At 36.6% G+C, this 24646-nt stretch overlaps 1 protein-coding gene across 2 annotated transcripts in view; it reads right to left on the reverse strand.

The window, feature by feature from the left end:
• Positions 1-24646, reverse strand: part of DIP2C (disco interacting protein 2 homolog C) — a 911498-nt gene that overhangs the window by 374998 nt on the left and 511854 nt on the right. For both annotated transcript variants that reach the window (XM_053713839.1, XM_053713838.1), the window contains 2 exons: positions 24226-24423; positions 4386-4477 (listed from right to left, as the gene is read on the reverse strand). In XM_053713839.1, the coding sequence (XP_053569814.1) occupies positions 4386-4477; positions 24226-24423 (290 nt within the window). The remainder of the gene's footprint in view (positions 1-4385; positions 4478-24225; positions 24424-24646) is intronic.

The raw sequence follows: 24646 nt of genomic DNA on the forward strand, positions 1-24646 counted from the left end.
GTGGTACATGACTCAGCAGAGGCTGAGAAAGATATACCATCACCTGGACGGGGAGTGTTGGAGGGGCTGTGGAGAGGAGGGTTCGCTTTTACACTTATGGTGGCGGTGCCCCCTTGTGCAGCCATTTTGGGAGGGAGTATTTGGGGAAGCCAGCAGGCTCCTGAAAATGATTTTGCTTCCCAATCCTAAGTACCTCATTTATCACGAAATTCCGAAGCTTGTTGAAGAAGCGAAACGGCACTTGTTCCTCTTGTTTTTGAATTGTGCAAAGGGACTTATCCCGAAACACTGGAAGTCCCTGCAGGCCCCGACTCTGGGGGAGTGGAAGACTGGGGTCAGGGACCTATTAAGCTTAGAACGGTTCCATTATATGAAATCTGGCAAAATGGAAACATATGAGTATATGATGTTGATCTGGGAAGGCAGAGGCGTATAAGATACAGACAATAATGGAAGAGCATATTGGATCTTGTGACAGCCTAGGAAAGGTGTCAAATATGCCGCCTTCCCTTTTTTTTTTTTTTCCCCTTCTACCTCCACTCTATTACAGTCTATGGTCACTTTTCCCTCTCTTTCTCTTCTCTTTCTTCTCTTCCTTCTTTATTACCTGTAATGCTCTTGTCAGAATAACATGTGAACCACTTCGGACATGTTGCAAATGTTACACAGTACATGGATGCTTAGTATAAAGTATAATGGGCTATTATCTCAAATACCTAATTACCATTTGAAACGTTATTATAATAAATAATACATATAAAGCAATGTAAGATGTAACCATATCATGTCAATGTACTGTACTCACGTTGTAAAGTTATAACTGTTCATGCAATAAAGCTTTTAAAAAAAAAAAAAAACATATACTGATGTAGGCTCATTAATAAAATGAGACCTCTCAAAAGCATAGAACAAACATGAGCATCCGACTGGGTGGGACACATCTAAGCAGAACATATAAAATGTTGCACTACATAATTACTATAAAAACCTTGTAATCATACAAGGGTAATTAAAAATATATGTTATTTAAGGATAGTTCTACTGCAAATTAATGGGTTGGCTTTTCTCACTCCCAACAATGACCAAGAAAAATAAACAACCAGAAAGAAAAACTAGCACATTAAAATGATATTCAGAAAAAACTTCTATGCGTTCCATCTGCACACTAAGACTTTGCTTAATCCTGTCCTCTCAATGAGCAGGAATATGTAATTATTGTAGATGAAAGATAATTATGCTTTCATGGTGCAATGATATTTTGCAGAACACGCTGATACGCTGGGTTGCTACAACAATATAGGCCTTTTTTCTCTCCTCTAAACAATTAAGTTTAAAATAAATAAATATAATCACTTTAAACCTTTTTATGGACTTTGCAGAGATTCATTTTATAAATGCATTCCTGTCAATGATATCTAAACTTTAAAGGGACAGTTCCCCCAAAAATGTTCTCCCCTTTAAATTGTTCCCAATGATTCATTTTACCTGCTGGAGTGTTTTAAATTGTTTACAGGTAGATCCTTTACCCATAATTTGGCATTTGAAATAGCTGATTTAGCCTGTGGTAGCCCAACCTATACTGAAAGTTTCTATACTGGAGTATATTCTATTTAATAGCCTAAGTAAACACAGCCAGCAGAAGAGATTACACTCTCAGTGGGGGGCATGATAGTTAGAGAGAACAATGGAAAATTATCATTTTATTACTTAAGTATTGAGCTTTGGTTTTCTAGACAAATATAAGATAAGGAATCAAGTCTGTGTACATAAAAGTGATAACATAATGAGATCTGATATTACCTGAAGCTCAACCCATTGTAATAGGCTGTGGTTTAAAAGCACAAAACTAGCTACTTCGTATACACAAATAAACCTGAAAATGCAATTTCTCATACATTTTATACTCTGCAACTGGTATAACAAGTTGTTGAAAATACATTCATATAAAAACAATTTTACAGTGTATTGTCCCTAGTTCTGAGAATTAGAAATCTCTCAATTTTCAGAGTTAAATTATTTGAAAAGGAGGGGAAAATTATGAAAATATATTGTATAGTAGTTTATTATGCATAACTAAGCAATTTATATAAAAACATTAAATTATTTCTCAATCTGATTTATGGTTAAAATTCAGCAACACATTATATCACATTTTTAATAACCTGCAGCAAAATTAATTGTTACCATTAATATGTTTTTTTGGGTTTCATATCACTTTAAACTGATGATAAACTTTTCCCTTTGTTTAAAGAGATCCGGAATGTTAGCGACATTTTAGATGAATATTAATGTATCAGTTGTAATGAATATGTGCTTTAACTTACTTTTTAATGTAGCGCTGAAATTGAAATAGCCCACACTCTAATGGTCCACTTCCAGAGTGCCGTATGGCTAGAGCGCTGATTGGAGAACAGTTCAAACCGTTAGTTCACCAAAAAAATACTTTTAAAGTGGGCGGAGGGAGCGGGTTGTATTTGAATTTAAGCACTACATTAAAAAAGTTAAAGTTAAAGCACATCTTCATTACTGATGAATTAAACTCCATCTAAAATATTGCTAACATTCCGGATGTGTTTATATAAAGCACTTGCTCAGACAGCCTAAGGTGTTTGTACCATCTGGTAATGACTCAGGGCCACATTACGAGTGACGCGCTAACAGTTACTCACGAGCAATATCGGGTTCATTGCAGCTGTTTGCACACTTTGAATGTGTCGCTTGTAAAAAAAAAACAAAACAAAAAAAACACTATAGCTTAAACGTAATTGATAAGGCGACCTCAGTGCTATGGTTAACTGTTTCGCAAAACAAAAAATGTTTTACAAAACAAATCAAAAATACATTTAAAAGTAAAAAAAATGACACTAATACAAATGATTCTCAGGTATATGTTTATATGTGTGTACATATGTATTTATGTGTACATATGTATTTATGTGTGTATATATGTGTGTTTGTGTACATATGTATTTATGTTTGTACATATGTATTTATGTTTGTATATATGTATTTATGTGTACATATATAGTTATGTGTACATATGTATTTATGTGTACATATGTATTTATGTGTACATATGTATTTATGTGTACATATGTATTTATGTTTGTATATATGTAGTTATGTGTACATATGTATTTATGTGTACATATGTATTTATGTTTGTATATATGTAGTTATGTGTACCTATGTATTTATGTGTATATATGTATTTATATGTACATATGTATTTATGTTTGTATATATGTAGTTATGTGTATATATGTATTTATGTGTACATATGTATTTATGTTTGTATATATGTAGTTATGTGTACCTATGTATTTATGTGTACATATGTATTTATGTGTACATATGTATTTATGTGTGTATATATTTAGTTATGTGTACATATGTAGTTATGTGTACATATGTATTTATGTGTACATATGTATTTATGTTTGTATATATGTAGTTATGTGTACATATGTATTTATGTGTGTATATATGTATTTATGTGTACATATGTATTATGTGTGTATATATGTATTTACAGACATATAAACACATAAAAAGTACATTACTGTATATGTATATATATATATATATATATATATACACATATATATATATATATATATATACACATATATATATATATATATATATATATGTATGCGTGCATATATATCTTTAATAAAACATAGCGTTTATTATAAACACATTAAAAGGGACATAACATTTCGGTGCCCATTTGCACTTTTGTCAAATGTCAAATTAACAGGTTCATCCAGGTGAACCTAAAAAACAATTGACAAGCTATCACAAATAATGCTTTAAGTACCTTCGCAAAAAGCCATCCAAGGCCCACGTCCTAAAGCCTGTGTACACAGGCCAAAATCCCCATCCACTTGGATCTCCTCTCCCTCCCTTCTTCCTTGCCTCACTCGACATTTTATTTTTTTGTAGTGCAGCGGTGCCCCCCTCCAGTGATGGGCCGCTCACCTGCCTCCCTCCAACGGCACCACCGCTGCCCGATGCAGAGAGGGACACAGAGTAGCTACTTTTAGCGAGATTGCGGCAGAGGGGTTAAGGCCTGTCTCGCGCAGTCTCTAATGCGCATGACCACACGCACAGTCAGACACTGATCCTCGCTGTCTTTTGAAGTCACGCACGCAGCCATCGGTCACTGACTGATCCTTCCTTACGGCCAGGTATGTTTGTCTTGCGCTGCAGTCTCTATTGCGCATGACTGCATCAGACAAACATACCTGGCCTTTTATAATATAATGATTATGTGTTCAAGTAAACAAAATAATTAAACATTTGTAGCTCAGAAGCACAAAATATAGTTGTTGTTACTTGTTAATTTTTTTACAAACATATTATTAATTGTGTGAGCTTACTCTATCTCCGGGCCTAACCATCGGTTCTTGTTTTGTTCCCAGTTTATGCAGTATGTTGTAAGCAACCTTCATACTTCTGGTCCATAGCTTTCCTGGTGGAGAAATGAAGACATTTTTGCATTACTTGTCACACACCCAATTGTTTGCATTAAGTACAGCAGAACAACAACAACAACAAAAAACTTTATTTAAAAACTATTTTTGGTGGGTTCAAAAAAAGGTCATCTACAGCACTAAACACCACTCATTAGTATTCAAAAGCAAAGGGAAAATCAATATGACAGAAAATAACCACAGACCTCATATCCTTACTGTTTCGTCAAATTAGATAATAATTGTTGAGCCAATTATAGAATTCTCTTCTCCATAATGGCACTAAAAGCAGCATAGATGGGCAGCTAATAATTAGTAGTTATTACAACCCAATGATACTCAGTTTATTAAACTCAGACAGATGACAAATGGAGATGGCCCTACAACCTGTGATCTTGCGAAGTAACTTTGGTTTGCTGTGCCACCATAGCTTTACTTTCAAACACTAACAAAATATAATCTCCACTTGATCTAATAAAAAGGTTTAACGGACAAAGATTAATAAAAAAGAAATGTAATTAATGACTTAATAAGTAGTACATGCAGATTTAAAAGCCTCAAAAAATGGTCTGAATAACAAGAGTGACCCATATGTAAAACACAGCCCATGTGGTCTACGGTATACAAAGTGGTTTTGTGACTATACAGTGCAATCTTTACCGAGTTCTATTGTTATTATTAACCCATAGTATGACTTTAACATTCAGCCCACCCCCTCTTAGGACTCCATGGCATTACCTGAAGTCTTTTATATAAAACAGTAGTTACTTACTATAACTATCACAAAGTATATAACATTCATTACATTCAATGAAAATATGAGTTTAAAGGGACAAAAAGGTGGCAACTCAAAAGTACTAGATTAAAGTCATTACAGCAAATTAGCTGTGATTACAAAATGCTTCTTTTAAATGTTATGACAACGTTATTGGTCTTTTTGGATGCACACCACTAGTAATTCACTCAGAACATGCACCAGAGAATGTGCCATATTAGCCTATTGCTCTATCAGCAGCAGATGTTTGCTTCACAGATAAATACAGTCAGGGACATTTCTGGGTATATTTTTTTGTTTAATGGTACATCACATAGGTAGAAAAGTTCCCAGGCAGAGAAACTGTCCGTCTGCAATGCATACAAGCAATGCAGCACTGTCTAGTGAAATTTAATATTGCAATCCTGCCCCATGTTATCACTCAACCAATCATGCAAGAGAAGGGGTTGTCAATCCCCCTGAAGTGATTTTAATCTGCCAACTCTGAAGTGGTGGAGGGGTTGGAAGCATAAGACTTATGACCGCTGCCTCTTAAATAAACGTGTCTGCACCCCGAGGGGACATAAGGAACTTCATAAATGAACCCAATGGTTACACAGTCAGCGCTTAAGCAGCAAAGCACTACTGGGACCTACTTGAACAAATCCCTTTAAACCTAAGATGCACCCTTATTTTATACTGTTATATGAAAACAAACTCTGGCATTAGTATATGAATTTTTGCTATGCAATTTCCTGCTTTTATTAAGATTTATATAGTTTCCTTGCGCGGTTCTAGAATATTGCAAATTCGGCTGAATATTAAAGAGGCAGGTGTACTGGTAATGAACCTCATATTCCACAACAAATTTCAGCTTTTATTTGTAAAATACCCCTCCTCTCCTTCCTTTATTCCTCCGCTGCTCTGAATATTGCACTGGCCACTGGTTAAAAACCCAAAATTAAGACTAAAACTAGTCTATGATTAATATCCCTAAAATTATTCCACTGAAATGATCTGTATGCAAACACATACATTAACCACTGAGCATGCAAGTAGGATGGCCTTGCCGAGTATACTCCAACAAATGGATAGATCGGTTTCTCAATAACAGCTTACATATGGCCTAGCTTAATATTTTACCTCTGCTAAGTGTGCCATGCAATTATACAGAAAATTTATTTCATGGCAAACAAAGGATCAGTTAAAAAAACAAGTTCAACAGGAACAAAAAAAAGGTAAAGACTGTAAAAAATATATTAAAACAGTTTTTAAAAAAAGAAGTAATATCTGATGTGAAAAAAAATTAATGTGCTAGAAATGTTTGCCTGAACACCCAACTGTCTGAACACTGGCATTGAACTCACTCTGCTTCAGCATAGTCATAAGCAAACTGTATATTTATCATGCAGCTTTTAATAATACATTTCTTAGAGCTTGGAGAACTTATGACATTACATTCTAATTGTATTTCTATTGTAGCTTTATCCCATTACACAATACAAGGGAAGCAATGAGCCATATCATACAGGGTGCTAAGTCATCTGAGTAATTTACAGTTACACAAAGTACAGTGGGTGTGGGCCCTGTACTTTATAGCCTCAGACTTATTTAGATGTTGCTTTTACATCACAGTTCAATAATATACATGTTTTAATGTCTACTCTTCAAAAATGAGAAACAAATTGCAGAAACAAAAATGTATAAGAGAAAAAAAAGGCTTTCCTTTTATCAAACCCAACACACACAGTAAATCCCAGTACTGTAAAACAATGCAAACGTTGCAAACAAAAGGACTGATTTAAAGCTTTCAAAAACATTTATTTTGTGTGCAGATTTTTTTCAATGCAGCTCCACACATTGCAATACTGATACTTGTATTTCTTTACAGAGAACTTAACGGGGCAGTGTATTCTAAAATTGTTTTCCCCTTAATGTTTTTCTAATGACTTGTAATATCAGCCGAAGAATAGAAAATGTATGAGAAATTGCTTATTTGGGTTTATTTTTGTATATTAAATAGATATTTTGTTCTTTGAAACCACAAGACACTTTTTGTACACATGAATGCTTCTTTATAATATATCTGTCTGTATAACAAAGACCAATACTTAGAGAGAATTGAAAATGAACATGTTATTGCTTATCTCTCCTACCTCCCACAGAGTGTAATTTAGTCTGCTGTTTATGTTTACACATCATTCTATAGCCAATATTTAAGTATAAAAACTTTCAGTATAGGTATGGATACCAAAGGCAAAATCAGCTATTTCAAATGTCAATATTAACGTAAAGGAGCTATTTGTAAACAATTTCATACACTCCAGCAGTTACATGGATCATTGGGAACAAATTAAAGGGGGGAAATATTAGGGTAAACTGTCTCTTTAAATCCTCAATTGAATTGCTTTATATTATATAACCATTGAATAAAGTAGAATTGAATAATTGACACATGCCTAGTAAAATGTAAATACTCTTATTCTGATTTGTAAAGGAGCAGTAGATAGTATACTATGAAGTCTTGCACACACTTAGTAGGAGTTGGTGCCTTAGAAAGTGTTCCCATAAAAAGACAAACTGATATGGGAGTAAAATTGGAAAGTTTCTCTGTTTTTTGTTGTTGTTATTTTTAATGTCTTGCTCTATGTCTGTGAATCATGATATTAATACATTTCTACTTGTATGCCCCTTTAACTGTTAACCCTTTACGGTGTTATTTCTCACCATATTAAATAATATTACACAATATTGTTACGCTAAAAAAAAGAGAAGAGTGAAATATACATAACTAGTGTTCCTCAAAGAAAATGTTGCTAGCCTTGTAGCATTATGAAGTAGCCAGGTGGGGGCAGTGTAATATTTGACAATATTATAACATTAAATAAAATCTAAAGCACAAATTAATTTCTTAATTTAACATAAATTGGTTTAATGATAATTTGGGGGGGGGGGCATTGAAAAAAATAGTATTAGCTAATTTTAGCTTAAAGGGATAGGAAAGTCCAAATTAAACTTGCATTCAGATAGAGCATGTTATTTTAAGACACTTTTAAATTCACTTCTATTTTCAAATGTGCTTTGTTCTCTTGGTGTCCCTTGTTGAAAAACAATACGTACATATCCTATACTAGTGGGACCTAGCTGCTGAATGGTGCCTGCACACATTTGTCTCTTGTGATTGGCTAACTAGATGTGTTCAAGCTGGCTGTCCTTAGTGCAATGCTGTTCCTTCGGCAAAGGATAACAAGAGAATGAAGCAAATTTTTTAAAATTGTATCTTCTATCCAAATCATCAAAGAAAAAATTGGGGTTTCCTGTCCCTTTAATAAATTTAAAATTTTAGCCGGGTGGCCAGTAAAATCATCCAGGTAGCGTGTCCATCAAATTAGCTCAGGAGTAATAATCAATTAGTGACATTGCACTGAAAACGACTACATGCACAAACTCATTAGAACTTAATATTTTTGCATTATTGACCCAAGGTTCCTATGGGCTCCAGGCTGCAAGCTAATAAGTAACAGTCATTATTGCTTTCTAACCGCTATCTCATTTTAGAGATGGCGAAATTAAAACATCCTGGATAATTGACAAGTCCTGCTATGGAGTGGAGCTGCACATGGAAATGCTTGTATAGCAATAATAACGTTGTATAGCACATCTTTTGCCACAAGCATGGGGGGGGACAGGTTCCTTGGCTAGAAAGTTTGTCCGCCCACTAGTTATTAACCACTGCAAATTGGGTTTGACACACAAAGAATTACAGCTCCTGAGCAGAACACGGCTGGTGAGCCAATCAGGAGCAGAAGTAGCATTTAGGCACCAACCACTGGCTATTTCCTGCTTGGGAGCTGCAATTCTTGTTACTTCTGAGCAGGAATTTACCTGTGTGTTAAACCCCATTTGCAGCGATTAAATACATAATAATCTACAATCAGTAATGCAAATAATACATATTCTAACAATGTAATGTTTGTATTAGCATTTTCCTTTTAAATGTTACAAACAAGTGAAAAACAACAGCTGGGAAACTCTGATACGCAAGTCCCTATAAAACGTATCCAGATGCTTTGTGTAATATCAAGGGTTCTACCAATATATTATCTAAGCAAAACAGATTTATCCTCAGACAAATAAATAATGAGTATATGAAAACTCTCCACTTGAATCTTATTTATATCTCTTGACTGTTGCACAGCTGGAACACCTCTCATATATGACAAAAGATTCATGTAAAAATAAAGATGATGCCTCTGTTTGATGCAGTTTATATAAAACACAAATGACACAGAAGTCAGCGTGGAAACCAGTTTCTAGCAATAAGGAAATCACACACAGCAAAAAGATTGTGGCAGGTACAAGTTTGTATTTACACAATCAATTTCATTAACGGGTTAATGAGTGGTTATTGGATTCTAGTGAAATAAGCTCTGGGAGCATCTTGTCTATGTGAATCTTTTAAATCAATGCGTTTTTAGAACCTTGAGAAGAGACATAAATTAGCTCCTTTGCCATTTGATGAATTGCTTTTTCCCCAAACAAGATTATTTTATTATAATATTCAAGAAGAAAACTGTATAGATGTTTCTTGATCTAGATTGAAAAGAAATAGAGATAAAAAAAAAAGCGTAGCCTGTTCACTTACAGAATACTAGGACAGTTAAAACATTGTTGTACCACATGGATCATAAGTAGACGTGTTTTTTAACTTAAAAAATGGATCTAAGCAAAATTTTAATGTTACAATAGATAAAGATATTACACAGCCCATCATTGATCTAGATCGAAAAGAAATATAGAGATAACAAAAAAAATGTGGCCTGTTCACTTTTACATTGGAAAGGACTAATTTTTCAAATGAGGGGTCACATGCCCATACAGCTATTAGGTGACCATCATACTTATCATCTAATACATCCATATAAACCAAAATCACCCATTCACAATAGAAAAATATCCTAAGACACCTCATTTGAAATGTGACTCTTCCACTATTCAAATAAGCATTTCCTTACAGCTGTTAAATTGTTATAGTAATCAGAATCACCTTGCAAGTGCTAGCCTCATTTTGTTTTATTGCACACAGATCATTGCTTGCAGGTATGCAAATTACAAGGAAAACTTGATAAGTGTAAATAGTTACTTTAAGAATACGTTATGCTTACCTATTAAATTGATTTATTTCATTATAGTGAGAATCCATAATCTGTAACGTGGGATATTAGGTCCTGAACAGCTTTGCTTGTATAACTGTTGATAACAACATAATTACCACAACCTTGCATGCCTGATGTCTTGTCACACGTGACTCAGATCTTTCTTTCACTACTCACTTCTGATCTTGGGCCAGTTCCTGCCATTTCCACCTTAAAAACATCAAAATTTGCTACTTCCACACAATAGACTCAACTAAGATTTAAATTCATTATCTCATCATTTCCCACCTTGACTATTGCAACTCCATCCTCTCCGGTCTCCCTAGCTGCCGTCTATCTCCTTTATAATCCATAATAAATGTCTCTGCTAGGCTGATTTTCCTTACACGTCGCTCCTCATCTGCTGCACCTCTCTGCCAATCCCTTCACTGGCTTCCTCTAACCTCCAGAATAAAACACAAAATCCTGACTCTGACATTCAAGGTCCTCAACTGCATTGCTCCCCCTATATCTCAGACCTTGTCCCCAGATACTCTCCCGTTCCCTTCACTCTGCACGCAACCTCCTTCTCTTCTCCTCTCTTTTTACCTCCTCACATTCCCGTCTACAGGACTTCTCCAGAATGGTGCCTATTATGTGGAACACTCTGCCTCACTCCACAAGAATATCCCCTTGTTTTCAGAGTTTCAAGCATTTTTTCTTAAAGTCTCTACTGTTCAGGGAAGCATATAATATAGGCTAACCTTTATTACCTCAGTTCCTCTCCTCCTCCTCTGTCATCCCCTTGAACCCCTTTAACAAGATCACATTCATGAGAGGTGATTTACAATAGACCAACTCTTGGCAAGGCCCAGTAGTGCATTGCTGTTCCTTAAACAAATTATACAAATAAATTAAAGGGACATAATACTCATATGCCAAATCACTTGAAACTGATACAGTATAACTGTAAAAAGCTGACAGGAAAATATCACCTGAGCATCTCTATGTAAAAGGAAGATATTTTACCTCACAATCTCCTCAGCTCAGCAGAGTAAGTTCTGTGTAAAAAGTTATACTCAGCTGCTGCCCAGCTGCAGGTAAAAAAAAAAATGAAGAAATGAACAGCAGCCAATCATCATCAGCAGTGCTGAGGTCATGAACTCTTTTATTGTGATCTCATGAGATTTCATTGTAAACTTCCTTACACTGAATAGGGAAATAAGATGAGTGTGCACGTAAGCTCACTCCCTTAGCTGTCTCGGGACAGACATACTGATTTGCAATGGGATGTGGCTACTGAGGAATTTTTGACATTGAGATTTTCAGGTGATATTTTCAAGTCAGCTTTTTACAGCTATGCTGCATCACTTTCAAGTGTTTAAACATTTGGGTATTATGGCCCTTTAAGCAAATTTGATAACAGAAGTAAAATGGAAAGTTATTTCAAATTGTATGTGCTATTTGGATAATGAAAGAAAAAAGTTTGAGTTTCATGTCCCTTTAAAGGATTAGAAAAGTCAGTTACAAGATAACACTTTTAAACATTCATCATATAATATAAATATAGAAAACATACATTTTTTTAAAAACTAAGGCTAGATTACGAGTTTTGCGTTAGAGGCTATGCGGTGCTAACGAACAGTTTTTACTCACCGCTCACTTTCCTACAGCGCTGGTATTACGAGTTTTTACAAACCCGTCGTTAAAAGACAAGAAGTGAGCGTTGAGCAAAATTTTGCTCCTTACCGCACTTCAATATCAGCGCTGCTTAAGTCAGCGGTGAGATGGTCGTACGTGCTCGTGCATGATTTCCCCATAGGAATCAACGGGGAGAGCCGGCTGAGAAAAAGTCTAACACCTGCAAAAAAGCAGCGTAAAACTCAGTAACGCAGCCCCATTGATTCCTATGGGGAAATAACATTTATGTCTACACCTAACACCCTAACATGAACCCCGAGTCTAAACACCCCTAATCTTACACTTATTAACCCCTAATCTGCCGCCCCAACATCGCCGACACCTACATTATTCTTATTAACCAATAATTTGCTGCTCCGGACACCGCCGCCACCTACATTATATTTATGAACCCCTAATCTGCTGCCCCCAAAATCACCGACACCTACATTATATTTATTAACCCCTAATCTGCCACCCCAATGTCACGCCACCTACCTACACTTATTAACCCCTAATCTGCCGCCCCAAAGTCGCCACCACTATAATAAACATATTAACCCCTAAACCGCCGCACTGCCGCCTTGCAAACATTAGTTAATTATTAACCCCTAATCTGCCATCCCTAACATCGCCGCCACCTACCTACATTTATTAACCTCTAATCTGCCGCCCCCAACGTCGCCGCCACTATACTAAATGTATTAACCCCTAAACCTAAGTCCAACCCTAACCCTAACACCCCCTAACTTAAATATAATTTAAATAAATCTAGATAAAATTACTATAATTAGCTAAATTATTCCTATTTAAAACTAAATACTTACCTATAAAATAAACTCTAAGATAGCTACAATATAACCAATAGTTACATTGTAGCTATCTTAGGGTTTATTTTTATTTTACAGGCAAGTTTGTATTTATTTTAACTAGGTAGAATAGTTATTAAATAGTTATTAACTATTTAATAACTACCTAGCTAAAATAAATGCAAAAGTACCTTTAAAATAAAACCTAACCTTAGTTACAATAACACCTAACACTACACTATAATTAAATAAATTTACTAAATTAAATACAATTACCTAAATTAAATTAGCTAAAGTACAAAAAAAACAAACACTAAATTACAGAAAATAATAAACAAATTACCAGATATTTAAACTAATTACACCTAATCTAATAGCTCTATCAAAATAAAAAAGCCCCCCCCAAAATAAAAAAACCCCTAGCCTAAACTAAACTACCAATAGCCCTTAAAAGGGCCTTTTGCGAGGCATTGCCCCAAAGTACCAAAGTAGCAGAAGTCTTCATCCAACCGGGTCGAAGTCCTCAATGAAGCCGGGAGAAGTCTTCATCCAAGCCGGGAGAAGTGGTCCTCCAGACGGCAGAAGTCTTCATCCAGACGGAATCTTGTATCTTCATCCATCCAACGCGGAGCGGCTCCATCTTCAAGACATCCGACGTGGAGCATCCTCTTCATCCGACGGACTAACGACGAATGAAGGTACCTTTAAGTGACATCATCCAAGATGGCGTCCCTTAGATTCCGATTGGCTGATAGAATTCTATCAGCCAATCGGAATTAAGGAAGAAAAAATCCTATTGGCTGATGAATCAGCCAATAAGATTGAGCTCACATTCTAGCCAATAGGATTGAGCTCACATTCTATTGGATGGTGGGTTTTACGGTTGAGGGGATTGTTTGTATTTTTTTTTACAGGTAAAAGAGCTGATTACTTTGGGGCAATGCCCCGCAAAAGGCCCTTTTAAGGGCTATTGGTAGTTTAGTTTAGGCTAGCGTTTTTTTTTATTTTGGGGGGCTTTTTTATTTTGATAGGGCTATTAGATTAGGTGTAATTAGTTTAAATATCTTGTAATTTGTTTATTATTTTCTGTAATTTAGTGGGGGGGGTTGTACTTTAGCTAATTTAATTTAGGTAATTGTATTTAATTTAGTTAATTTATTTAATTATAATGTAGTGCTAGGTGTTATTGTAACTTAGGTTACATTTTATTTTACAGATACTTTTGTATTTATTTTAGCTAGGTAGTTATTAAATAGTTAATAACTATTCTACCTAGTAAAAATAAATACAAACTTGCCTGTAAAATAAAAATAAACCCTAAAATAGCTACAATGTAACTATTAGTTATATTGTAGCTAGGTTAGGGTTTATTTTACAGCTAAGTATTTAATTTTAAATAGGAATTATTTAGGTAATGATAGGAATTTTTAGTTAGATTTATTTTATTTATATTTAAGTTAGGGGGTGTTAGGGTTAGACTTAGACTTAGGTGTTAATACATTTAGTATAGTAGCAGCGACATTGAGGGGCGGCAGATTAGGGGTTAATAAATGTAAGTAGGTGGCGGCGATGTTGGGGGCGGCAGATTAGGGGTTAATAATATTTAACTAATGTTTGCGAGGCGGGAGTGCGGCGGTTTAGGGGTTAGTATGTTTATTATAGTGGCAATGTTGGGGGCGGCAGCTTAGGGGTTAATAAATATAATGTAGGTGTCCGTGATGTTGGGGGCAGCAGATTAGGGGTTCATAAATATAATGTAGGTGGCGGCGGTGTCTGGAGCGGCAGATTAGGGGTTAAAAATTTTATTTTAGTGTTTGCGATGCGGGAGGGCCTCGGGTTAATAGGTAGTTTATGGGTGTTAGTGTACTTTTTAGCACTTTAGTTATGAGTTTTATGTTACAACGTTGTACCATAAAACTCATAACTACTGACTTTTAAATGCGTTAGGACTCTTGACAGGGTAGGGTGTACCGCTCACTTTTTGGCCTCCCAGGACAGACTCGTAATACTGGCGCTATAGAAGTCCCATAGAAAAAAGACTTTACGAAGTTTACGCAAGTCGTTTTGCGGTAAGGCCAAAGAAGTGTGCGGTACACCTATACCTGCAAGACTCGTAATACCAGCGGGCGCAAAAAAGCAGCATTAGGACCTCTTAACGCTGCTTTTTTACCTTAACGCACAACTCGTAATCTAGCCGTAAGCTTGTAAGATATTTGAAAGAATAATACTTTTACCCAGGATGACGTATTAAATGGCAGCCCTCATTTATGGGCTGTCCGACACAATGACTATCACTCCCACAATTGCTATTATATTTTGCATACAATGCATGCAAGCAGAAACATGCACAGTTGTTGGCGAAGTTTGCGAAGAGTTTCAGGGTTGACAATCTCTTCCAAATGAGCATGAGCGGTAGAATCTGCACTCTCATCACATGCGTAGGTTATTACTGAGAGAACTCAGGTTGCCCACCGTCATTGGCTAATGCACATTAGCCTCACAGTGGGTTTGGAAAGGAGCCAATATTTCAGGCAGGATTGCGCGAAACGACAAAAAAAGGACAGTGCAAGGTATTAAAGCATTTAATGCTCATATATTTGACTACAGGATGCTGTAATGAAAAAAATATGCCTTTACTATCCCTTTAAGGCAGGTAACTAGTCAGGCACAACAGGCTGCAGAACTATTCTACTAAAGCAACCTCAGATGAGACATAGGAACCAAAATTATAAGATTTAGCAAAGATATGCACAGATGGCCAAGTATTCGCTTGACTAATTTGGAAAGCTCTGCAAAAAGCCCAAATATCACCTTCCCTTTGCAGAGGCAAAACAATAACTGAGGTTAATAGAGGAAAAGTTGGATAGCGAGGAGCAAATCTCTGGAATGTTTTGTCTCCTCCTAGTGGGCAGGACCTAGTACTCCGCATGTTAATGATCATGGAATCTCACCAATGTTAACCAATGCTAAATGGAGAATCAAACTTTAAAAAAAAAAATTATTAAATGTATATTTCCACCAGCAACAAACATTGAATTACTATCTAAGGCTTCCTGGCAATGCCTATGTGATAAGTCATGTTAAGATGACATCAGGTAGGTCCTTCATTCCTTTCAGAATGATGCGACACTGGGGAGGCAATGAGTCAGTAAGAGACTCTGCAAGTTTTATGTTTTCTGTATCGTTTAGAACAATAATTTAGTGCTTATTCCCAATATACCTCATGCTGAGCACAATGTGCGTCACAATGTGTAGGCGTTCAACATGGACGCTACCTGCTGCTATTATTAACTACAACACTGATTCTAAGAAAAAACTTTAAATGTTTAAATATTACAGGACCTATAAATAACCACCATAAAGAGCCGTATGAACAATTAAAATAAATATTATAAAATGGTTTACTGGCAAAGGGGAGATCTGCATAATGGCTAAGCTATGAATTATGGGGGGGGGGATGGTGAACCTTATATGGTTTTATTATGATTTTTATGTTTCTTTGGCTCACTTTAAAATCATGAGGCATATAAAACAAGCTTTATGCCTACTTATCTGTAGTCTTTTGTACGTTCCCAGCATTCTGTGTGACATTCTCAACAAAAGCCAGGCTGAATTGCAAGCACGTGGTAGGTGAAAAGGGTGCAAAACTCCAAAACCAGGGTGAGAAGTATGTGACACGATACACATTTTTGACATAGAATACCCATGTTAAAAACTGCAAAAGTAATGTTTGTTTATTAATAATGGAGAATACAAAATTTTGAATCAGTCCGATTTATTTTGATATATAGTCTATAGTACACATATATGGGATGGTGTTTCGGCCTCCATCATTTCATCAACCATAGCACGTCAGTGTACGTCACCCATCATTCCAATAAATGTACTTGTTCAAGGAACAAAACCACTAGCTCAATCTACTTGTCCCTCCTCCTGACAATCTATTTCATCTGGTAAAATAAAGTCAAGAGTCCATTCCCTCACCTTCTATAAAATCAGGCTGTTTATAGTTGAAGTGGTGGGTGAGCATCAAGGGTGTAAGAGTAAAGATGGGAGAGCACCAGTGGGTGTGTTTATGGTGGTATATTATCTGTCAAAGTACAAGGAACATAGAAAAAACAAATATTCAAGGTTATGTGATTGGCTGATGTTTAAATATAAGGGTGGAAAGTAAGAGTGGGAGAGTAGTTGGTGGGTGACTGTTTGTAACCTTAGAAAAACGTCTTTAAATTCACCATCATCACCTCTTTCTGAAGCTTGGGACATACAGTATATGATCAGCTTAATTGGTGAGGTAATTGTCATGGGACAAGATATGCCCAGTTTATCTGCCCTGTTCCTCCACAACCCTACAACTAAGTTGATAAAAAAAATGCCCTGGTTCCCTCCCCTATGGGAATTCCACACAGCTGCTCATACAGTGGAGAATGACAGTTTGATACCAAACACTTCCTCGGTCCTTTTATTATCTGTCATACACACAGATCTAATGACAGAATTTCCATAAAAAAACACAATGATAAGCATTCAAGTAAGATCAGCTTTCTGTTCTTTACCCACTCAATGATACATAAACAGCCAATCAAAGCAAAGTGTGCACTATTCATGTAAAAAACTACTTTATTTAAAATTCTTAAAAATGAACATGGCAACAGTGTAGGTACATGTCTGACATGTTTTGTGCCTGACTTGCGCTTCCTCATGGACTGGCCCCACAGTTTAACCTAATTATCCCTATAGGTGCCTAATTAAAACAATCAAGTACATGTATGAAAATTAAATAATTTAGCTAGTTCAAAGATGGTGACAAGTGGGTATTGTGTAAGCAGAATAATTGTGTGTGTGTGTATACACACACATACATATTCATACACACACATACACATAAATGAAGGAGTGATAATCACATTATTCATAATCAATGAATACAAACATATAAATGTTAGGTCATTATATAGAAACATATTTATAAAGCAACTTAACTATAACTAATTACCATCTAGGGCAGAGATGACCAACTGGTGGCCTGAGGGCTATATGGGATTTCTTGGTATAATTTTTGTGTCCCAGAAGGAAAAAAAGTCTCCTGTAGTTTTTGTGGTCCTAGAAAAAAAAGTTATGCTAATCTGATAAAAATAATTTATTTTATGTTGGTGAGAGTCCAAGATCTATCACATGTGGGAATATTCCTCCCCTGACCACTAGGAGGAGGCAAAAGATACCCCAAAACACCAGAAATTTTAAATCCCTCCCACTTCCCATAATCCTCAGTCATACATGTAGCCAAATAGATGAGGAAAAAAAAAAACAAGAAAGATAAAGCGCGGCAAATAAGAGCAAAACATGTACTGATGCCACCTGAACAAAAAGATATGACAAGGCTCATGGACTCTTGCTATCATCAAAGAAATGTAATTTATCAGGTAAGCATACATTTTGTTTTCTTCCATCAGATGGTGAGAGTCCACAAGCCATCACATGTGGGAATCAATACTCAAGCCATGGAGTCCTCAAGACCATTGTGTACAGTTAAGGGAGGGCGTTTCTACTCGGGCACTACTGCCCACAGAACTTTTCTGCCAAAGGCAGCTTCAGAAGAACATAAACAGCAAAGTGATAACAAGTACAAAAATTGTGCAAAGATGACAAAGTAACTGCCCTACAAGTCTGATCAGTTGCAGCTTCAGTCTGCGCTGATCTGTCAGACACAAAGGCAAAGTCAAGGAATTGATTATGAACCCCAGAAAAGACACACAAGTCTGATGGGTTAATGAGTTTTTCGGAAGTTTAATTTTTCAACAATGACTAAATAATTTGAAGAATTATTTGAGTGTGTGACACAGTCAGATGAAAAGAAGGAAACTGAACCAAAACGTCGTCCAAGTAGGGAACTACAGAAATTCTTTGAGCTCAAATTACAGACAACAGAGCTCCCAGTACTTCTGTAAACACACTGGGAGTTGTAGCCAGAAAAAAAGGACATGCCACAAACTAATAATGCTTGTCTAGAAAAGCAAATCTAAGGAACTTGACATGATCCCCGTGAATAGGGATATCCAAATAAGTATGTTTTAAGTCTATGGTAGACATAAACACAACCCTCCTGCACTAAAGGAATCAAAGTGCGAATTATCTCCTTCTTGAAAGTAGGAACTTTCAGGAATTTGTTCAAAATTTTGAGATCCAAAACAGACTAAAAAGTACCTTCTTTTCTTTGGCACTATAGAAAGGTTTGGTTTAATTCTGATTTTGGAACTGGAGCAACCATCCAAGAAGTCTACCCCAGCTCCCAAGACTGCATGAAGGTGCAGCCCCCCATGCCAAACCAGGCTTTGGTGGAGGGGCAGATTAAGTCTATTTCATGAGGATTAGGAGATACATGTTCAGGATCCCTGGGTTTTGCCAATCATTTTCCAGTGGTATTGAATAAGTCTTGGTTCAAAGTCTTTTCGGGGAAGGTTCTTCCTGTCTCAAGTGCCTTGAGATCCTATAAAGTACCACGCTTTTTTGGCTTGTGTGAGAGATTTGGAACTAATGGGGGATTAATAGTAAACCTGACCACAGTGGAAATAGCAGCATTTACCTTAGGAACAGTCTTCCAAATCTCAGTTTTAACAGAAGGGAGAAGAAACAGATTTAAATTTGTTAGATGGAACAAAAGTACCTGCCTTTTGCAATTGCTTAGTAATCAATTAAGAAGCTGAATTGGGCATGGGAAAATAGGAACGCTGCTTTGGAGCTGCCTTAATTTTTTTTTATCAATTCTCTTAAAGGGACACTGAACCCAATTTTTTTCTTTAATGATTCAGGTAGAGCATGCAATTTTAAGCAACTTTCTAATTTACTTCTATTATCAATTTTTCTTCGTTCTCTTGCTATCTTTATTTGAAAAAGAAAGTCCAGAACCTTGGACAGCACTTGTTTATTGGTGGATGAATTTATCCACCAATCAGCAAGAATAACCCAGGTTGATCACCAAAATGGCCCGGCATTTAAGCTTACATTCTTGCTTTTCAAATAAAGATACCAAGAGAATGAAGAACATTTGCTAATAAGAGTAAATTAGAAAGTTGCTTAAAATTGCATGCTCTATCTGAATCACAAAAGAAAACATTTGGGTTCAGTGTCCCTTTAACAGGCTGCTTGACTGTAGCAGGACTTTCCTCTACCTCTAAAGAAATGAAAACTTACCTAAAAAATGTAAAAAAAAAATGGGTTGTGTCCCTTTAAGTTTTGCTCTGATTAATTGTCCTGGGAGCAACTTTGATAACGAATAAACCCAAGCACACTCTGAAGCTCAGAAAAACTCTGTTTAGGATTAGCACATGAGTTACAAAGCAAATAGTTACAAAATTAGATACAAAATAAATAGTTAACCTTGAAGGTGAGAAAAAGGCCCAATGTACACAGTGTATCACTGATTAACCTTTAAAAGGTAAACAGTAAACAAAAAAAACTTTGTAAACAGTAAAAAGGTTTACATGGCCTATAACAGCACATAAAGGGTTAAAAAAATTGTACCCCAAATTTGAAGCTAAGCACTGATGATCAGAGTGCCTTATCACCTCTACCAGTCATGAGAAACGTACTACACACTGGGAATGTTACAGCAGCACAGGAACTGATTATAACACAGAAAAGGTGCACTAAAACTGATAACCCGTAGCACGCCTGTACTTCCAGTGAGCACTAAAAGCTAAAACCCAAAGGTAACAAACACAAATTTAGTGGAGGTGAAATAAAACATACTGTGCATAGCTCAGAAGCAAATTCTGAGCGCACTAAGCAGAATGTGTTAAGTTTAAAGCAATAGTAACCTAAAAGTGCTAAAAACTGCTGGTATAAGGTTTATGGTATATAATACATGTCCCCAGACTATATGAATTGTGTGTACATGTTCAAACTAATAGCCAGTGGGTTTGTGAGGTGCAGGTACTCAGCACCTCTGTCCACTGGGCTCATCTCAGCTGCAGCAACTTGTTTCCAGAAGATGAGCCCAACCTAAGCAGTGCGAGCACAATGCCAAGGATCTAAATCAATAAAAGCAAGTCCACATTTCACCTTGGAAACCTATGACATTTCTCACGGAGAAAAGACCTTTGACTGCCTGGCTAAAAAAACTCCTTGTCTGTACTTCTGAATGACGGCTTACTGCGAGGAGGATTTGGGCCTCAGATTGGTTAGAGCAGTGTTTTTCAACCAGTGTGCCGTGGCACACTAGTGTGCCGTGAGAGATCCTCAGGTGTGCCACGGCAGACTGACAACAGTGTGACATATTTTTTAAAACTTTGCTTGTTTTTTACTCCCAGTGCAGGGGTCGTTTGTAGGAGGCATGGCATAACAGCACAATACATACAGTATGTGTGTGTTTGTGTGTATGTGTATATATATATATATGCTGTATTAAGCTACAATGTGTGATTTTTTTAAAATTTTGGGATGGTGGTGTGCCACAGGATTTTTTAATGTAAAAAAGTGTGCCCCGGCAAAAAAAAGGTTAAAAATCACTGGGTTAGAGGATCCCTTTTCAAATGATAAGTAGACCTTGCACTTAATTTTCATCTCTCTCCTCATCAAGGAGGCAAAAGAGCATGACTGAGGATCATGGGGAGTGGGAGGGATTTAAAGCTCTGGTTTGTTGGGATATCTTTTGCCTCCTCATAGTAGTCAGGAGGGGACTATTTCCACACGAGATGGCTTGTGGACTCTCACCATTTGATGAAAGAAAAAAAAACCTGAACATCTGTGCTTTGGGGTTTACCCAACTCAAAAGAGCCCTCTGGAGGCAGGGCCGCACTGGGAATAAAGAACAGCCCTGGAAAAATGTAAAGACCAGCCCTATATTCAGTTAAGTCTGTAGAACAATATATATATAATTCTGTATAAGATTATAAAATTGTGCAGGACCTGCTGCGCGGGGGAAGATGAGGCAGGGAGGCATCTGTTTAGTATCTCACACACTGCAGTACACATATATTGCACAGTATAATGCACAGTCTACAAATGTAAACTGTGCATTACGATGTACAAAGTATGTTAAGCAGGCAGCCATGTCTACTTTACATTCCAAGAGTCACACGCTAGCCCATTTCCTTTCCGGCCACTATTACGCCACTGATGCCGACCCAGGGGATGAGCATTTGCCCAGCCCTTCCTTCCACCCTCACTGTAATACAAAAATGAGTTTGGGAAGCTGGGGCTGATAGGATTTATATAAATTGAAATTAGAGGCATAGAGCAATCAATACATTTTAAAACAATGCTCGCAACACCTAGTCCAGCCCACCAGGATTTCTCCTGGCTTCCCAGCTGGTCAATCCGGCCCTGTCTGGAGGGAAGAACTGCAGACAGATCGCACCTAGCAACCCTACCTAAATCTGACCTTAAGCCACTGAACATTTTTAGGAAATATATTATTTGTTAGCCTAAAGTGAATGTAAACTTTAATGAATAAGTGCCCGGTATCTAAAAATACTCTTTAAAACAGGGGCCATTTCATTCATTAAACTTTACAATGAAGTTTCTTTTTTAAAATACTTACCTTTTCTTTATGGAGAAAAGAAAAATGTCACCATCTTTGTACTAGCTAAATTATCTGTTTTTTATACAATGTATTTAATTGTTTTAATTGGGAAATGTAGGGTTAATTAAATTAAACTGTATTTAAGAAAGCTGGTGGCAAGGAGGGACCAGTCTATGAGGAAGCGCCAATCAAGCGTGAAACATATCAGACATGTACATACACTGTTGCCATGCTAATGTTTAAGATTTTGAAATAAAGTAGCCTTTTACCTGACTAGTGCACACTTTGCTTCGATTGAACCCTGTGCAGTGGATGGCTGTCTAGGTTTGTAGTTATGCACCCTGCAGTTTTGGTTTAGCCCACACACAGTGGGTGTTGCGCCTTACCCCAGAGCTGATTGGTACACTGGATGTTTACCTGAGCAGCAGCATGTTCTGTCTCCCAGCCAATCACACAGCACCTATTATAACACAAGGTGCATTCAATCTATCTCAGCAGCTAAACCTAAGCGCAGAAGCATAACTCTCCATGTAGGTCAAATCAAATCACTCACAAAAACCCCTCAGCACTTGGGCTGTTCTAAAGAGACTTACAAAACAACTCTTTTTACCATTGCTAGAAGCATTGCAAGGAGCTACAAACACCGAACCTCAAACAGCACAATAAATAAAGACCAGTTAGAGGAGCAACAAGATCAACAGCTAAACCTAAACAAATCACTTTCTAGTTATTTAAAAAAAAGAACACATTTAAATTTTTTTGGGTAATGCGTTGCACAACATGAATAAGTGCTCGACTTTAAAATGCAAAGATATTTCTATTCCCTATTCATTTAACGGTGAGTTTCTAAAAGACCCACTGTGTATGTATTCATTTTCTATTCCAACTGGGAAGCAATGTAATAACCTAGAGCAGCGAATGAAGCAACTATTGACCAATACGTATTGTGAATGTCTCCTTTGCTCATTAAAGGGATAGTCTAGTCAAAATTAAACTTTAATCATTCAAATAGAGCATGCAATTTTTTGCAACTTTCCAATTTACTCCTATTATAAATTTTTCTTCGTTCTCTTGGTATCTTTATTTGAATGTAAGCTTAGGAGCCGGCCCATTTTTGGTTCAGCACCTGGGTAGCGCTTGCTTATTGGTGGCTACATTTAGACACCAATCAGAAAGCGCTACTCAGGTGCTAAACCAAAAATGGGCGGACTCCTATGCTTACTTTATTAGTTTTTCAAAAAAAGATACCAAGAGAACGAAGAAAAATTGATAATGGGAGTAAATTAGAAAGTTGCTTAAAATTGCATGCTCTATCTAAATCATGAAAGATTAATTTTGACTACACTAGTCCTTTAATAAAAGAGCACAATGCAGAACAATAATGTCATGTTTTATCAGCACTGCAGACTCGTCTCTAGCATAGTACAAGGCAAAAACGTTACACTTTCATTAATAAACCTAGCGAACAATGGGCTTGATCACAATCCGAAAATCTTATCAAATTATTTATCTACGAAAATCTTTATTGGTAAGTTTTGTAAAAAATAAGATAAACTTTTCAAAATGATTATGATTAATCTCTGCATGTTTAACACCCCCTACAGGATAAGACACCCAGGTAATTACCTGTTTAGAAGCTGCTATCTTAACGGCTCCTGAACAGCAAGTGATTGGCGGGATCTTGCGACTGCCACTTGTGATTGGAAAATAGGCTTTGTTTTGCTCATTGCTGCATGCCTTGCAGCTTCTAAGCAAGACTTTACCTATGTGTTTAAACCTTTGTGGGGGATAAGAACAGATGGCTACAAAAAAAATCATCAACAAGAGAACTGCTCTAGGGACTTACCATAGGTCAGGATGTAGAGTGGTTTTCCATTGGTGTCCATAGTGGTAAGGCATGGTGCTTTAGGGGATATAGTCCCCCATCGCTGTAGCGCAGCTTCAAGTGAAGGGGGCCAGTTAGTTACTACTCCCAGCTGCTCCCCACGCATGGCTAACATCTGTGCTCCCTCTGGCTTAGGCTGGTTTGGATCTGGCTGTTGAACTAAGGGAAGCAAAACAACATCATCATCAGTTAAGATAATTTGATTAACCGTTGGTTTACACCAAAATAATAAGCAGATGGTGTAAAATTAAAGAGGTATATAACTATATATTTTTACCATTCCAGACATATTTTTCATAAAAATGAAATGCCCAGGACCGTAAAAATATATTTTTTAAACATTTCAAATATATTCTATGAAAATAAATGCCACTACAATGAA

Source organism: Bombina bombina, chromosome 5, assembly GCF_027579735.1.
Source record: "Bombina bombina isolate aBomBom1 chromosome 5, aBomBom1.pri, whole genome shotgun sequence".
In the NCBI taxonomy this organism is placed as follows: Eukaryota; Metazoa; Chordata; class Amphibia; order Anura; family Bombinatoridae; genus Bombina; species Bombina bombina.